Source organism: Penicillium subrubescens, assembly GCF_028828155.1.
Source record: "Penicillium subrubescens strain IBT 31985 chromosome Unknown utg000002l_segment0_segment0, whole genome shotgun sequence".
Lineage (NCBI taxonomy): Eukaryota > Fungi > Ascomycota > Eurotiomycetes > Eurotiales > Aspergillaceae > Penicillium > Penicillium subrubescens.
In genome coordinates, this window is record NW_026643152.1 from 2,660,124 (window position 1) to 2,674,237 (window position 14,114).

The 14,114-nt window shown below is 51.1% G+C and overlaps 4 protein-coding genes across 4 annotated transcripts; 3 read left to right on the forward strand and 1 right to left on the reverse strand.

Moving 5' to 3' along the window:
- Positions 1-430: 430 nt before the first annotated feature.
- Positions 431-4,253, forward strand: kgd1 (alpha-ketoglutarate dehydrogenase KGD1; the record flags this gene model as incomplete). Its single annotated transcript, XM_057148287.1, is given in 6 exon segments — positions 431-578; positions 686-1,025; positions 1,155-3,199; positions 3,274-3,647; positions 3,713-3,946; positions 3,958-4,253. 5 exon segments carry the CDS (start codon positions 804-806, stop codon positions 4,251-4,253), a joined length of 3,171 nt encoding a protein of 1,056 aa, XP_057011941.1. The 5' UTR covers positions 431-578; positions 686-803.
- A 655-nt stretch (positions 4,254-4,908) lies between these two features.
- On the forward strand, positions 4,909-6,946 carry N7473_002348 (putative PHD finger domain protein (Ing1); the record flags this gene model as incomplete). The annotated part of the gene is made up of 5 exons (XM_057148288.1): positions 4,909-5,304; positions 5,374-6,017; positions 6,073-6,284; positions 6,340-6,822; positions 6,888-6,946. The coding sequence occupies 5 exons, from the start codon at positions 4,909-4,911 to the stop codon at positions 6,944-6,946; spliced, it is 1,794 nt and encodes a 597-aa protein (XP_057011942.1).
- Positions 6,947-7,296: 350 nt separating this feature from the next.
- On the reverse strand, positions 7,297-8,352 carry dscB (the record flags this gene model as incomplete). The annotated part of the gene is made up of 2 exons (XM_057148289.1): positions 7,297-8,001; positions 8,086-8,352. 2 exons carry the CDS (start codon positions 8,350-8,352, stop codon positions 7,297-7,299), a joined length of 972 nt encoding a protein of 323 aa, XP_057011943.1.
- Positions 8,353-9,949: 1,597 nt separating this feature from the next.
- N7473_002350 (ankyrin repeat domain-containing protein) lies at positions 9,950-11,170 on the forward strand (the record flags this gene model as incomplete). Its single annotated transcript, XM_057148290.1, has 1 exon — positions 9,950-11,170. The coding sequence occupies one exon, from the start codon at positions 9,950-9,952 to the stop codon at positions 11,168-11,170; it is 1,221 nt and encodes a 406-aa protein (XP_057011944.1).
- Between the last annotated feature and the right edge of the window lie 2,944 nt (positions 11,171-14,114).

The following is a 14,114-nucleotide window of genomic DNA, read 5'->3' on the forward strand; positions in this document are numbered from 1 at the left end:
GTCTTGGAAATTGCGCTCATGACCTGCTGCATGATGGTTAAAACATTGGAAATGGGCAGCCATTGGGCGTGCTATGGGCTAGGATGGGGTGTATATAGATGCCGTAAGAGCAATCGATGGGCGTCCGATTGGGCCGAAATCACCCGCAAAACACCGAAATTCTTAGCCGGCGGCGATTCCGTCGGGGTCACGCTGACTTCCCAACTACGTAAAACGGACAAAACTGGAACTTGGGGTCGGCTATCCCTCGGGATGACTCAGCAAAGCGGGAGCATTCCAGCCCTGCCTATTGGCTGGACTCCTGCACCAAGTACATAATACCCAAAGTATGTACTGTGGTGGCCTTGATGCCTCACTGCCTGGGCTCCGTCACTGCCGCGCAGGCTCAGCTTTCCAGAATCTGGTTCTTCTCTTGCTTCTTCGCTCTCCACTCTTCTTCACCCTTCCCATATCCTGTCAATTTTGTGATCAGCAGAGTTTCTGCTCTCTGATGAGTTCCGTTTCTATACAGGTGCTACGGCAATTCTAGTCGACACCTGTTTTCTGCGCGAGTTTTTTTCTCTTAAAAAAACACATCTGTTCGTGCTGACCCTTCCTTTTCTCCGTGTCTCGGTACCCTCGGCAGGAGAAATAACAACCTGGCAACTTGAACTAACCGGCGCATGAATTGTGAATTCGCTTCTAGATCGCTGATTCGTGACGCTTTCAAAGCTGAAAAGCTTTCGCATACCTAATTTCCCCCTTTTTATTCGATCGTGAACGACTTCGGATTGTTCCCTTGAATTCGTCGGAAAAATCCCGCAATGTTTAGGAACACCGCCTTGAAGGCCACCCACAGCAACATGCTGCGTGGTGTTGCCAGCTCGACCTCTCGCCGGGCTTTCCACCTCACCTCTACTGCTCGCAGTGCCTCTAAGACCTCCACCTTCGGTCTGACTTCTCGCCGTCCCCTCGCTGTCGTCGACCGTGCCTTCAATGGCGCTCGCCTCTATGCTTCGTCTGCGGAGGGTAACGCTCCTGGAGTGGTAAGCAACAAATCAGCCTCGAGATTGCTTTTGCAATCTAATGATCGTCATGCGCGAGATCATGAAGATTATCCATAAAACGGCCATTCGACTAACGCGACGGCGCGAACTTTTTCTCCCTGTGAATAGGACCCCAACGATTCTTTCCTGCAGGGCAGCACTGCCAACTATATTGACGAGATGTACCTCGCCTGGAAGCGGGATCCTTCCAGCGTCCACATCTCGTGGCAGACATACTTCAAGAACATGGAGGATGGCAACATGCCCATCTCCCAGGCTTTCACTCCTCCCCCGACTCTCGTCCCCACCCCTACCGGTGGTGTGCCTCAGGACATGCCCGGCCATGGACTCTCTGCTGGTGCCGATGTGACAAATCACTTGAAGGTGCAGCTGTTGTGCCGTGCCTATCAGGCCCGTGGTCACCACAAGGCTAAGATCGACCCTCTGGGCATCCGCGGCGACGCCGAGGCCTTCGGCTACAGCAAGCCAAAGGAGCTCGAGCTCGACCACTACGGCTTTACTGAGCGTGATCTGGACCAGGAGTTCGCTCTCGGCCCCGGCATTCTGCCCCGTTTCCTCACCGAGACCCGCAAGAAGATGACTCTGCGCGAGATCATTGCCGCCTGTGAGAAGATCTACTGTGGCTCCTACGGTGTTGAGTACATTCACATTCCGGACCGCAAGCCTTGCGAGTGGATCCGTGACCGCTTCGAGATCCCCGAGCCCTACAACTACTCGGTTGACGACAAGCGTCGCATCCTCGACCGTCTCATCTGGTCTTCGAGCTTCGAGTCCTTCCTGGCCACCAAGTTCCCTAACGATAAGCGTTTCGGTCTGGAGGGCTGCGAGACCCTTGTGCCTGGTATGAAGGCTCTGATTGACCGCAGTGTCGACTACGGTATCAAGGATATCGTTATTGGTATGCCTCACCGTGGTCGTCTTAACGTCCTGTCCAACGTCGTCCGCAAGCCCAACGAGTCCATCTTCAGCGAGTTCGCCGGTTCCACCGAGCCTTCCGATGAGGGCTCTGGTGATGTCAAGTACCACTTGGGTATGAACTTCGAGCGCCCTACCCCCTCCGGCAAGCGTGTCCAGCTGTCTCTGGTCGCCAACCCCTCTCACTTGGAGGCCGAGGACCCCGTCGTGCTGGGCAAGACCCGCGCTATTCAGCACTATAACAATGATGAGACCAAGTTTGACAGCGCCATGGGTGTTCTGCTCCACGGTGACGCTGCTTTCGCTGCTCAGGGTGTTGTCTACGAGACCATGGGCTTCCACTCTCTGCCCGCCTACTCCACCGGTGGTACCATCCACATCGTCGTGAACAACCAGATCGGTTTCACTACCGACCCCCGCTTTGCCCGTTCTACCCCCTACTGCTCGGACATTGCCAAGTCTATTGACGCCCCCGTCTTCCACGTCAACGCTGACGACGTCGAGGCCGTTAACTACGTTTGCCAGGTTGCTGCTGACTGGCGTGCCGAGTTCAAGTCTGACGTTGTTGTTGACATCGTCTGCTACCGTAAGCAGGGTCACAACGAGACTGACCAGCCTTCCTTCACCCAACCTCTGATGTACAAGCGTATTGCCTCCCAGAAGGCCCAGCTCGACAAGTACATCGAGAAGCTGATCAACGAGGGTACCTTCACCAAGGAGGATATTGATGAGCACAAGAAGTGGGTCTGGGGCATGCTGAACGACAGCTTCGACCGCAGCAAGGACTACCAGCCCACCGGCAAGGAGTGGCTGACCTCCGCCTGGAACAACTTCAAGACCCCCAAGGAGCTGGCCACCGAGGTTCTTCCCCATCTTGAGACCGCTGTTGAGACCAAGTCTCTCCAGCACATCGCCGACAAGGTCAGCGGCAGCAGTGTGCCTGAGGGCTTCACTCTCCACCGCAACCTGAAGCGTATTCTTGCCAACCGCAAGAAGAGCGTCGACGAGGGCAAGAACATCGACTGGGCTACCGCTGAGGCTCTCGCTTTCGGTTCGCTCGTTGACGAGGGCTACCACGTCCGTATTTCCGGACAGGATGTTGAGCGTGGTACCTTCTCTCAGCGTCACGCCGTTCTGCACGACCAGGAGACCGAGGCTACCTACACTCCCCTCCAGAACATCACTGACAAGCAGGGCAGCTTCGTCATCTCCAACTCTTCCTTGAGCGAGTTCGGCACGTAAGTTAATTCTCTATGCAAGAAACAGGACATCGTTTGGTCGAATTCACGTTGCTAATATGTTTCCATTACAGTCTCGGTTTCGAGTACGGTTACTCTCTGACCTCCCCCGAGGCTCTCGTCATGTGGGAGGCTCAGTTCGGTGACTTCGCCAACAACGCTCAGTGCATCATTGATCAGTTCATTGCTGCTGGTGAATCCAAGTGGCTGCAGCGTTCCGGTCTGGTTGTCTCTCTGCCCCACGGTTACGACGGCCAGGGTCCTGAGCACTCTTCCGGTCGTATGGAGCGCTGGCTGCAGCTTTGCAACGAGGAGCCCCGCGTGTTCCCCTCTGCTGACAAGCTGGACCGCCAGCACCAGGACTGCAACATGCAGATTGTCTACATGACTGAGCCTTCCAACATCTTCCACGTCCTCCGTCGCCAGATGCACCGCCAGTTCCGCAAGCGTATGTTTCATCCCAATTGAGTCGCTCTCGAAGAAACTAATATACTGACCTCTTCTTCCTACCAGCCCTTGTCATCTTCTTCTCCAAGGCGCTCCTGCGTCACCCCATTGCCCGCTCTGACCTGGAGGCCTTCACCGGTGACTCTCACTTCCAATGGATCATCCGTGACCCCGCCCACAAGACCGAGGCCATCGAGGCTCCCGAGAAGATTGAGCGTGTCATCATGTGCTCTGGCCAGGTCTACGCCGCTCTTGTCAAGCACCGTGAGGCCAACGGTATCCGCAACACTGCCATCACTCGTGTCGAGCAGCTGCACCCTTCCCCTGGGACCAGCTGAAGGAGAACCTGGACAGCTACCCCAACGCCAAGGACATCGTCTGGTGCCAGGAGGAGCCCCTGAACGCCGGTGCCTGGTCGTACGTCCAGCCCCGTATTGAAACCATGCTCAACTCCACTGAGCACCACAACCGCCGCCACGTCCTGTACGCTGGTCGTGCTCCTAGCGCTTCCGTGGCCACCGGTCTCAAGGCTGTTCACTTGAAGGAGGAGCAGGAGTTCCTGGAGGATGCTTTCTCCGTTCACCAGGACCGCCTGAAGGGCGAGTAAATGTGTCAAGTCATTCCCTTAGATCGGGATGAACATGATCCGCATTTGACTGTTTGATTGGGTTGCTTTCCTATGTTCATGGGTCCTGCTGGGAGCTAGCGTCCGATTTTTTCGATTTCCCTTTGTACTACCTCTTTTTTTATTTGCATGAGTTCTCTATTGTTCTCGGCTTGGTGTATACGACCTGTCTGTGCTCTTGCTAGACTTGGAACCGTTTATACCTAGAATCTATGCTTTTGTAAAATACAAATTTCATTTATTTGTTGCATAAGAACTCTTCCAAAATAAAGGCTGTAAATTGTAGATCGTTAATTATTAGATAGTTGCTATACATACCTCTCGGAGCTGGTTGTAGCTGTTCCTGGCATGACATCATCGAAATACCAGTGACTAATCACATTGATGCCTGGCACCACAGGCCGGCACTCACCTGATCCGATTGCTCTTCTCCGCACGCAAACTTCCCGAAGACTGTTGCTTCTTCAGCCGCTCACCATCTACCCCCAAAGCTCTCGCTGAACTCGCTTCTTAGCAGACTGTCTTCATTTATCAACTGGCACTTATAGTCCTTCGTTTGCCCCACTGATTCGGGCCCGGTGCACCCAGAAACCCCTCTTTTCACGGTGCATCTCCCCAGGCTGATTTCGTCCACACCATGTCCGCCGTTTCGTCTTCGACCCTCAACCCCCAGGGTCAGGGGATACGTCAATCAGCCCGGAACACACGAACCAATCCCTCCCGAACCTCCAAGACCATCAACCGCTCTTCGTTTGGCGTCAGCCGTGGCTCGATAGCCGAAATTCCGGCAACGCCCCCTGTTCCTCATGGCTTTTACCCTGCGCTTACGCATTTTACGGACGCGATCACTGCGCTGCCGCGTGAATTTCGCAGACACAATTCGTTGTTGAAGGAGGTTGATGCGAAGGCGTGGGCGCTCGAGGAAAATCTGCTTCAGCTCTTGCAGATTTCCTCCGAGTCGCAACCTGTGCCGCACCCGCCTCATCCGGCACCTATTGTGGGCGGCGTGGTGCGAGAGGATGTTTTGCCTAAGGTAGGTAATTGGATGTTGAAATTGGCTGTTCTTGGGAAAACTGGACTGACAGATTACCCCTCTTTCTAGGAACTCTCCCAATCCCCGGAGTCGCCCGAGAGCAAAAACCGTCGTCTTCTCTTCGATCGTGTACGACAGAGCCTTACAGACCTGATGATGACGGCCGATGAAAAGAACCATGTGATTTCCAACGCCAACGAGGAATTGGACCGCCAGATCGTTCGGCTGGATACTGTGTTCCCGTACATTGCGGGCGAGATCAGCGACGAGGCTCGTTTGGGCAGTCTTACACACTGGGCATACTCTAACAAGAGTGCTGCCAAGACTGCGACAAACGAGCGACCGCGCCGTGAGGCTGTGGCTCAGCGACAGGACCTCTCCCATGTGCTCCAGGAGGCTGAAGCTGCCAGCCGGAGTGAGGCACGGCGCGAAGCTGTTCGGGCTCGAGCTCGGCGACCAAATCCAGACGCAGACTATGAGGAAGGTCGCGCTCCTCGTAAGACAAATTCTGGAAAGTCTCGCGGCGATAATGCGACGGGTGAAAATGCGGCGCCCAAGCGTCGCAAGGTGGAACGACCCGCCACGATAGACGCTGGAGCGCCGATGGAGCGCTCTGCTAGCGGCACTGGTGGTCAGCGCGGTGCCAACAAGGATGGCGCAGAGAAGAAGCGATCCCGCGCTCCTAATCCGAACGCAGTCGCAGCTCGCAAGAAGTATGTTCTATCATTTCCCGATGTCCGCGCTTGCAATTGACAATCTCATCTCTAGGACCACCGCCGCTTCGAATGCTGGATCGCCCGTTCTGGCACCATCCCCTCTTATCGGCACCTTTAACAATACCCCACGTGGAGCTGCGAGCCCAGGCCCACACACAGCACGCCCTCAATCCTCTCGAGCCCAACAGAATGCCGGACAGACCAGTAACTCCCGACAACGACCCTCTTCCTCGGCATCCAACCGCATTGGTCAAGCAAACTCCAGTATGTCTATGCCCTCAACTGCATTGTTTTCTCCTCTGACTGAATTTTGTTCCAGCCAAACCAGCGGAATCCAGATCTGCTCCGCGCGAGCCCGTCAAAGCCGAAACTGCCATCGCAGAAACCCGCGATATCGAAGGCGAGTCTGGCAATCGACCTGCGCCAGCAGGGACGAAGCGCGAAGAAGATCGGCCAGCAGACGCAGTCGAGCCCGAACCAACCAGCAAAGGCCGCAACTCCAAAACATCCACTCCCCTCCTCTCTACACTCGCCGAGCCCACCCAATCTCGCTCGCGACCAACACGAGGCAGTGACCCCGCGCCTAAGCGGACAGCCAAGAAACCTCCCGTGCAGCCCGCAATCCCCTCAGACGAGGAATCTATCCACGAGGGTGATGACGAGGACGAGGACCAAGAGCCGAGATACTGTTACTGCAATGAGGTCAGCTTTGGTGAGATGGTGGCATGCGATAATGATGCTTGTCCGCGCGAGTGGTTCCATCTGTCGTGTGTTGGGATGACGAAGCCACCTGGAAAGAATGGTAAGTCTTCATCTTCCTTGAAAGTAAGTTTCGTTTTTTGGATTTGTATGCTGACTCTGGGACAGTTAAATGGTACTGTAACGAGTGCAAGGAAAACATGCGGCGCGGTCGCAATGGCCGGTAAATGGGAGAGATTGGTTTGTGAGATTTAAGGATTTAAATAGACATGATGGGCGTTTATGCGTGGTCTATGGATATGGACATCTTGGCTTTGGCTACGGTCTGATTCTTCATGTTGATTTTGATATCGATACATGCATGCCACCTGCAAAGATGATATACTAGGAATTACCCTACTGAATGAATCCTCGCTAGGAAGTTCATGGTATATCTGTGTTCATTAGGCCCAGGACAGTATTTATGCCATGTGATCCTCATACGGAGGTCCACGAGAATCCCTTCTATAATAAATAGCATGATCCATGAGATGCATACCCCCGAGCTTTCAAAATACCTTCAAATCCAAGCACCAAATCACCAAGCCCCCCTAAACCTCTCCATAATCCCACTCCCCGCACCCCTCCTCCTCTGCCCACCCCCATTCTCCATCCCAGACGCCGAAGCAGCAACCTCCCCCTCCAACCTCCTCCTCAAATCCTCAAACCGCTCTCTCTCCGCCGCACTCGCACCTCCACCCCCACCAGCAGCAGAACTAGCGGGACCACTCCTCCGCTCCCTCTCGCCCACCATCCACGCCGGAACGCGGAAGCCATGACTGGCCGGTGATAAACCTGGCAACAGTTCCGCGCGCCAGGCCATGCCGACGATCCAGCCGACTGCGGAGGGGAGGAGCATTGCTGGAAATTGGGAGAGTGCGAGTTGGGCGGCGACGAGGTAGGTTGTTGTTTTGTCGGAGAGGAGGAGGGTTAGACTTGGTGGGGATGGTTTGGGGGTGCTTGTGCTGGAGGGTTGGTTTGTGGCCGTTGTATCGTCATTAGCGGTGGCAGGAGTGGTGGTGGTGGTGGTGGATGATGACGAGGAGGGGGATGATGTGGTGCCGATGCGGAAACGGAATGTATGCGGGATCATGGCGTAGTATTGTGCCAACAGGGCGAATATCATGGCTGTCGGACCGGAGGGGAGATAGTTTAATGTATTGAGGGAGAGTGGGCGGACAATCAGAGCTAGGAGGAGTGGTGGGAGGAGTGTTGTATATGGTAGTGTTGTGAGCAGGAATGTCTGTATTCGGTCAATCAGTACCTAGTCCAGTCCTCAAACATAACATTTCTCCCTAGATCATGAAGAAGGGAGGGTTAGACGTACGACCATCTTCCTCTTCCCCCAAGCGCGCTCAACAACCCGCAAATGATACACTAGCATAGCGGCGAACAAGGCTTCTGTGGAGTTTGTAAATCCCGCGACGTGCCAGACGAGGGCGCGCCAGAATTGCGCGTATGGCCAGAAGTGCGGGGAGACATAGATTTGGGCGAGGTGTTTGATGTCGAGGATTGAGAGGGCGATTGAGGAGGCGATTGTGTAGATTAGGAGGGTTTTGGTGAGCGGGGTGTTGGTTAGCCCCGATGTGAGCATTTTGGGGATTGGGCTTTGTTTGGATATGTATTAGAGAGGGTTTATAAACGGGTGGACCATTCGACCGGCTTAAAGGGTTGGGGTGTTTGTTGTTTTGTTGGAAGGAGTGGTGGTTGAAGGTGAGGTGTGGGGGAAGGTTGAAGGGAGCTTGACGGAGGAGGCCAGATTGGCAGAGATTCGGAGAAAACGGAGTCCGGGGTACCTCGGCATGCCGAGTCAAGTATACTTTAGTGTACACTGTATACCCAGGTAACGGCAAAATACGCAAAAGAGTTTGGTGTGCCGATTCAGATTTAGCGCCCCCCTGCGCGTTACTCCCGCCATGCATGTTTCTATAAAATCCCCTTCATCGCCGCTTCAACTTCTTATTGTTACATTATTCAATACCGATTAGATTTAGTCTCTTGTACCGGCCCCAGACAATATAGCCTTTTATACAGTACACGACATATTTAGTAAGAGATCGTCTACAAGCATAATTAATTCCACTAATATAATATGCCGAAGCTTCAATAGCGACTTAGCCATATGAATAGCCTGAAGTGGTCGTACGCGACTCCATCGTTGCCCCGGAGTTAGGCATTCAGGCCAATCCTATAGTGATCGGAGATAATCTTGCTCCGTTGGGCTCGACTTCCAATCCAGGATGACGAGGGTTAGTGCCGCGATGAGCCAGACAACTTTGTTCCGTTGCCGACACCGAGATCATGGCTACACGGGAATTTTGGGGGACGTTGACCGGTGCAAACGTCGCCGTTCCGGTGAAGGATGATGCAGCTATCGAATCCTCTGTGTGTGCCAATCAGATCGCTAGTCTGTGAAGATCCAAAAAGCCTTCAGCAATTCGAGCAGTCAACATCCAACGGGTTTCAGTCGAACCACAAAGCACTGAAAGTCACTGGGAATTGAGTCGACGCGTCGCGAGAATGCCCCAACTTTGGGGCTGTAGGGAGGGAGAGCGTTGCGAGCGGCCACGGAGGTACTGTACGCTTAGCTGGCGACGATTTGAGACCATTATGCTAACTCTTGCTAGGGACCGAGAAAAGCACGGAGCACGACAAAGCTTCTAAGGCCGAGGAACACAAGGAGGATAGCAGTGTGTTTGATATCTCTTTGATGACACGCAAGGCTGTTCCACAAGAAATATCAATTCAAATCGATACTTGCTTTGGGAGTCGAAACTGTAAAGTCGGCCGAGGCTGCGCGAAGAAAGGGTAACTTAGAATATGTGATCTCTAATATCGGGACCTGTGAATTACTAGATGCGGTTACAGTAGTTTTGCCGTTTCTGGCTTGGCGCCCCAATACACCGTCACGTAACCTCTCCCTCAATCGCCCGAGGACGCAAATCGGCTCACCTATGCGGAGCTTTGAGCCGACTTGTAAACTCATGCCTATGGTACGGAGTACTTGGAGTTACGACAGCCGAAATGCCAAGGATACCAAATTACTACATATACAAAACACAAAGAAAGTGGGTCACTCCGTATAACCCTAGTCCAGGCGGTACAGCACTTAAAAAAGACGCGATGAATCCAAAATCCAACCTCCAACCTCTCAATGAGACACGATTTCATCCAAAAACAGGGAGAAAACCATGAACCTGCTCGATCTCCCTAGCGAACTTATCGTTTCCATTGCAAATTGTCTAAAGCAGGATACATCACTCTCCCGCTTCGCCCGCACAAATCGACATGTTTACAGCCTCGTGATGCCACTCCTTCACCAACACAACATCAAATACGGCGGATGCTCGGGCCTCCAAGCGCAACTGATTCCTCTAGGAACAAAAGATTCCACGTCACAGTTCTTCACTGAGATAAATGAGGATCTAGAAGAATATAAGAACCCTTCTGATCTCACCACACCAGAGGGTCTCCCAATCCCGGTGACGGACGAGATACGGGTCCGCGATATCGTGATCGGTCAATTTGTGAAGCAGGGCGTCAACCTGAATACCGTCCACCAGGCCGAATACGAACAAGAAAAATCTCTCCTGCATTACTATGCTGCGGTGCGAAACACCCCGGCGGTGTTCCTCTTGGCGAAGCACGGCGCGGACGTACACGCGCCCAGTGGTTATGAAGAGCGCACGGCACTGCATTGGGCCGCGCTCGGGGGTTGCGCGAAGATCGTTCGCTTCCTGATCAAAAAGGGATTGGATGTGAACGCGCGGGACTGGGAGGAGAAGACACCGATCCACTTCGCAGCGGCAGAGGGTCACGTCGCCGCCATTCGACTGCTATTTGAAAATGGGGCGGATATCAACGCACAAGACGAATTTGGATACACTCCGCTCCATCTCATGATGATGAATGGCAAACCAGCCCCGGATTCATGGTGTATCCCAGCACTGAAGGCAATGCTCGAGCTCGGCCCTAATACCGAACTTGGAATGTTCGAGGATAACAAGACACCGCTCCATGTCGCAATCCTAAACCAACGAGACATCGACTTCTTGGAAACTCTACTGGAATCGGGGATAGATCTCAATTCCCGGACTGTAGAAGGACGGACACCGCTATCATGTTGCGTGGAGAGAGGAGACATGCGTTTGTTTATGTTGTTGCTCAAAGCGGGTGCGGATATCCATTCGCGGGACGAGGACGGACGGTCCCTTCTCCAGATTGCACTAGAAGATGAAGACCGCGCGTATGGTTGCTTGCCAACACTTCTGGAAACTGGCGTGTCTGCCTTGGATTCCGATGCTGGGGGTGGAACGATATTGGTGCAGTTCTTGAAAGAGCGGGGCTGGTTGTACACGATTAAAAATCGAGTGGATTGTATACCGGAGATAGACGAACTTGAATCAGATTAAAAATAAAAAAGAATACATTCTTGACATATCTCGCTTCAAATAAAAGAACACCAAATGGCGCCTAACCAAAATGAGGCATAGACTCTTACTGACGACAACTTGTGTTTTGGAATATTCTCATCTTTACCTCTATAGTATTCTCTTTCACAAGCCACTGCGCAATATAGTTCATTGAAGGCCAGAATCAGGGCTTGAAAATGACAGCATGCATGCGTTTGAGTGCGTCAAATAGATAGAGCTATACAACCTGGACAGCCACACCGTGAAGACATAGGCACATGAGATATGTGCTCTGGGTATTTTGCAAAGATTCAGAGGCAGCCTTGAGTATAAAATATGAGTAATTGGCTCTCCTATCTCTTCACTGCATTTTAATCAAGTGATAATAATCTTGAGTTTCTCTTGTGTGACACAGATGTATGCTTTGCTGTAGTCTCCTTCTGTCACGCGCTACTCTATTTTGTTCTTATTGTTGGACGAGTCTATGCGAAAGTAAGACATCTATACTGCGTTGCGGATCTCCGAAAAATGTAGAATGAAACAACCGCCTTTCTTAGGCTTATTGTAGCAATCTGAATATATGCGTGTATAGGTAGTGTATAATAATGGACTAGTCAAAGCACGTACCGTCACAATTTGAGTGTGCAGGTTAGTTTTCATAAGTAAGGATTATTAAGCCTAATAAAACAAGAAATAACCCTATTTAACTAATAGAAGCTGCCTATAAGGCTCGTTAGTGCCTAGCAGTTATAAGGTCCGGACTTCGCTAAAAAAATTTGAAAGTACCTGTTTGCATAATGTCGGACTAAAATAGTGGATCGAAGGACAGAACAGTCACATGATATATCTAGGGTGAGGTTAATGGCACTACATGAACGTTACTCGCACTACAAACTAGGCCCTTTTCGGTTAACGTCCGCCCCACCACCAAAAGGTACATTTAAGACCTACAGAAATATCGCTTTCTTTATGTGTAGTCATATTCCTCTGGTTCTTATGATAAATAGCCATAATAATTACCGAATAATAGGTAAACATATAGTGACGTGCTCGAAGTAAATACTGACCCTAAGAGCGACCGCAAAAAAGGGCTTATTATTCATAGAAATATCTAGACGGAAGCCTTGGTAGACCGTAGTTGGTTTTTTAGGTGTCGGATGTACCTTTTTGGTGGTGAAAAGTTGCCAAGGCGGGTACGGACCCAAAAAGGTTTAGTATGTAGTGCGAGTAACGTTCATGTAGTGCCATTAACCTGACCCTATATCTAATAGGCCAAAAATGCACTATAGGTGGCAGATCCATCTTTCTTAGATATATATGTCCGCGTTGTTCAGGGTCCGATGTATTTCTCATTCTTATATATTGACAGGCTGTTCATCAGGATTGGTGTATTTCCACACACCATTCGATAGTGCATAGTCTTGCACAGCAGTGTACCAAGGAATCCAGTGCGCGTGGCACTTCAAAGGGTAGCTGAGCTAGGTGGCTCGAATATTAGTCGAATCTATCACTTATAAAGCGAAAGTGATAGAGAGGTGAGGCGAAAGTAAGAGATAGATCAGATAGTTATAAGCCCGATCGCTGCAGCCTGTTGCTAAAGCTTTCGGATTCACTCTTCTCTGATCTATCTCTTACTTTCGCCTCACCTCTCTATCACTTTCGCTTTATAAGTGATAGATTCGACTAATATTCGAGCCACCTAGCTCAGCTACCCTTTGAAGTGCCACGCGCACTGGATTCCTTGGTACACTGCTGTGCAAGACTATGCACTATCGAATGGTGTGGGGAAATACACCAATCCTGATGAACAGCCTGCTACGCCTCTGCAGGAGCCGATAAAGCCACAGATATCTGACGTGGTTAAACGACCATCGAATACGTTCACATCTGATAAACCCTCACCTACACGCTTGATTGATCTCATATCTGATCAGCTATTGTCAACATGAGTGGGTGCATAAGCCCCCAAGAGAGCGGGTGCATAAGCCCATGCTATCGAATTTAACAGAATGCAACGGAACGCGCACGTGACGACGATCTTCAACGATTGACATCAACAATTGCACACATGACGAAAGAGCTTCAACACTCTATATTTCTCCTGATTTCTAGGAGATTCTATTTTGGCGTACTGCCTTGATTTCATGAAGTTATAAATATTGCCTGTTTTCCATAGCTAAATTGTATCAAGTTTAATGATTGTGATGAAGTTGGAGCATTCTTCTATCATAAGTTAACTTCCGATTCTAAGCCGAATCGTATGACGACCTGACCTATACGATTCTTCGCCAATCGTATACTGATTTGACCAACCGTGCACACTTGCTTGCTTGTGCACGCTGAAGGATTTATGCCGACCACGTAAATCCGACACATAAGCTATAGCCTTAAGCAAATAACCCAGGCTCGAATAATTTGGGCACGAACGAAGCTAAGACTAAGGTCTTCATTTTTCTAAGGGTAAACCTGCTTCCGCTAGTACCGTTCCTTTAGGGCGATTCCTACTAGCGTTCTTAGCTTAAAGGTTAGAGGGAGCCATCCAAGACTACGGAAATATTATAGTCTAGCTCGATTTCCTCGTAAAGTATAGGATTAGTCTAGTATTAATGCTTATAAAGTTAAGCTAGAGGTACGGACATAGGCGCTGTAAGAAAATTTCGGATACAAAGGCTAAGGTTTAGATTTTGTGATAGGAGACTTAGGAATCAAGTATGTAATATTACAGCCAAAAGGAAGTCGAAAGAATCCTGTGCATTCCACGAAGGTATCAAGTCTAAGGAAGGAAGAGAGTAGAAGAGAACTACGGTAGCGCGCTGGGCCTTTTGTAGGCGACTGGCCTCGGGCACCTTCCTGGTAAAATTCCCAATTCATCAATTGCCCTCCAGGACTTAATCGTAACATTTAAGGTCGATCGAGGCAGTGGAGTTAAGATAGGGAGGGAAGG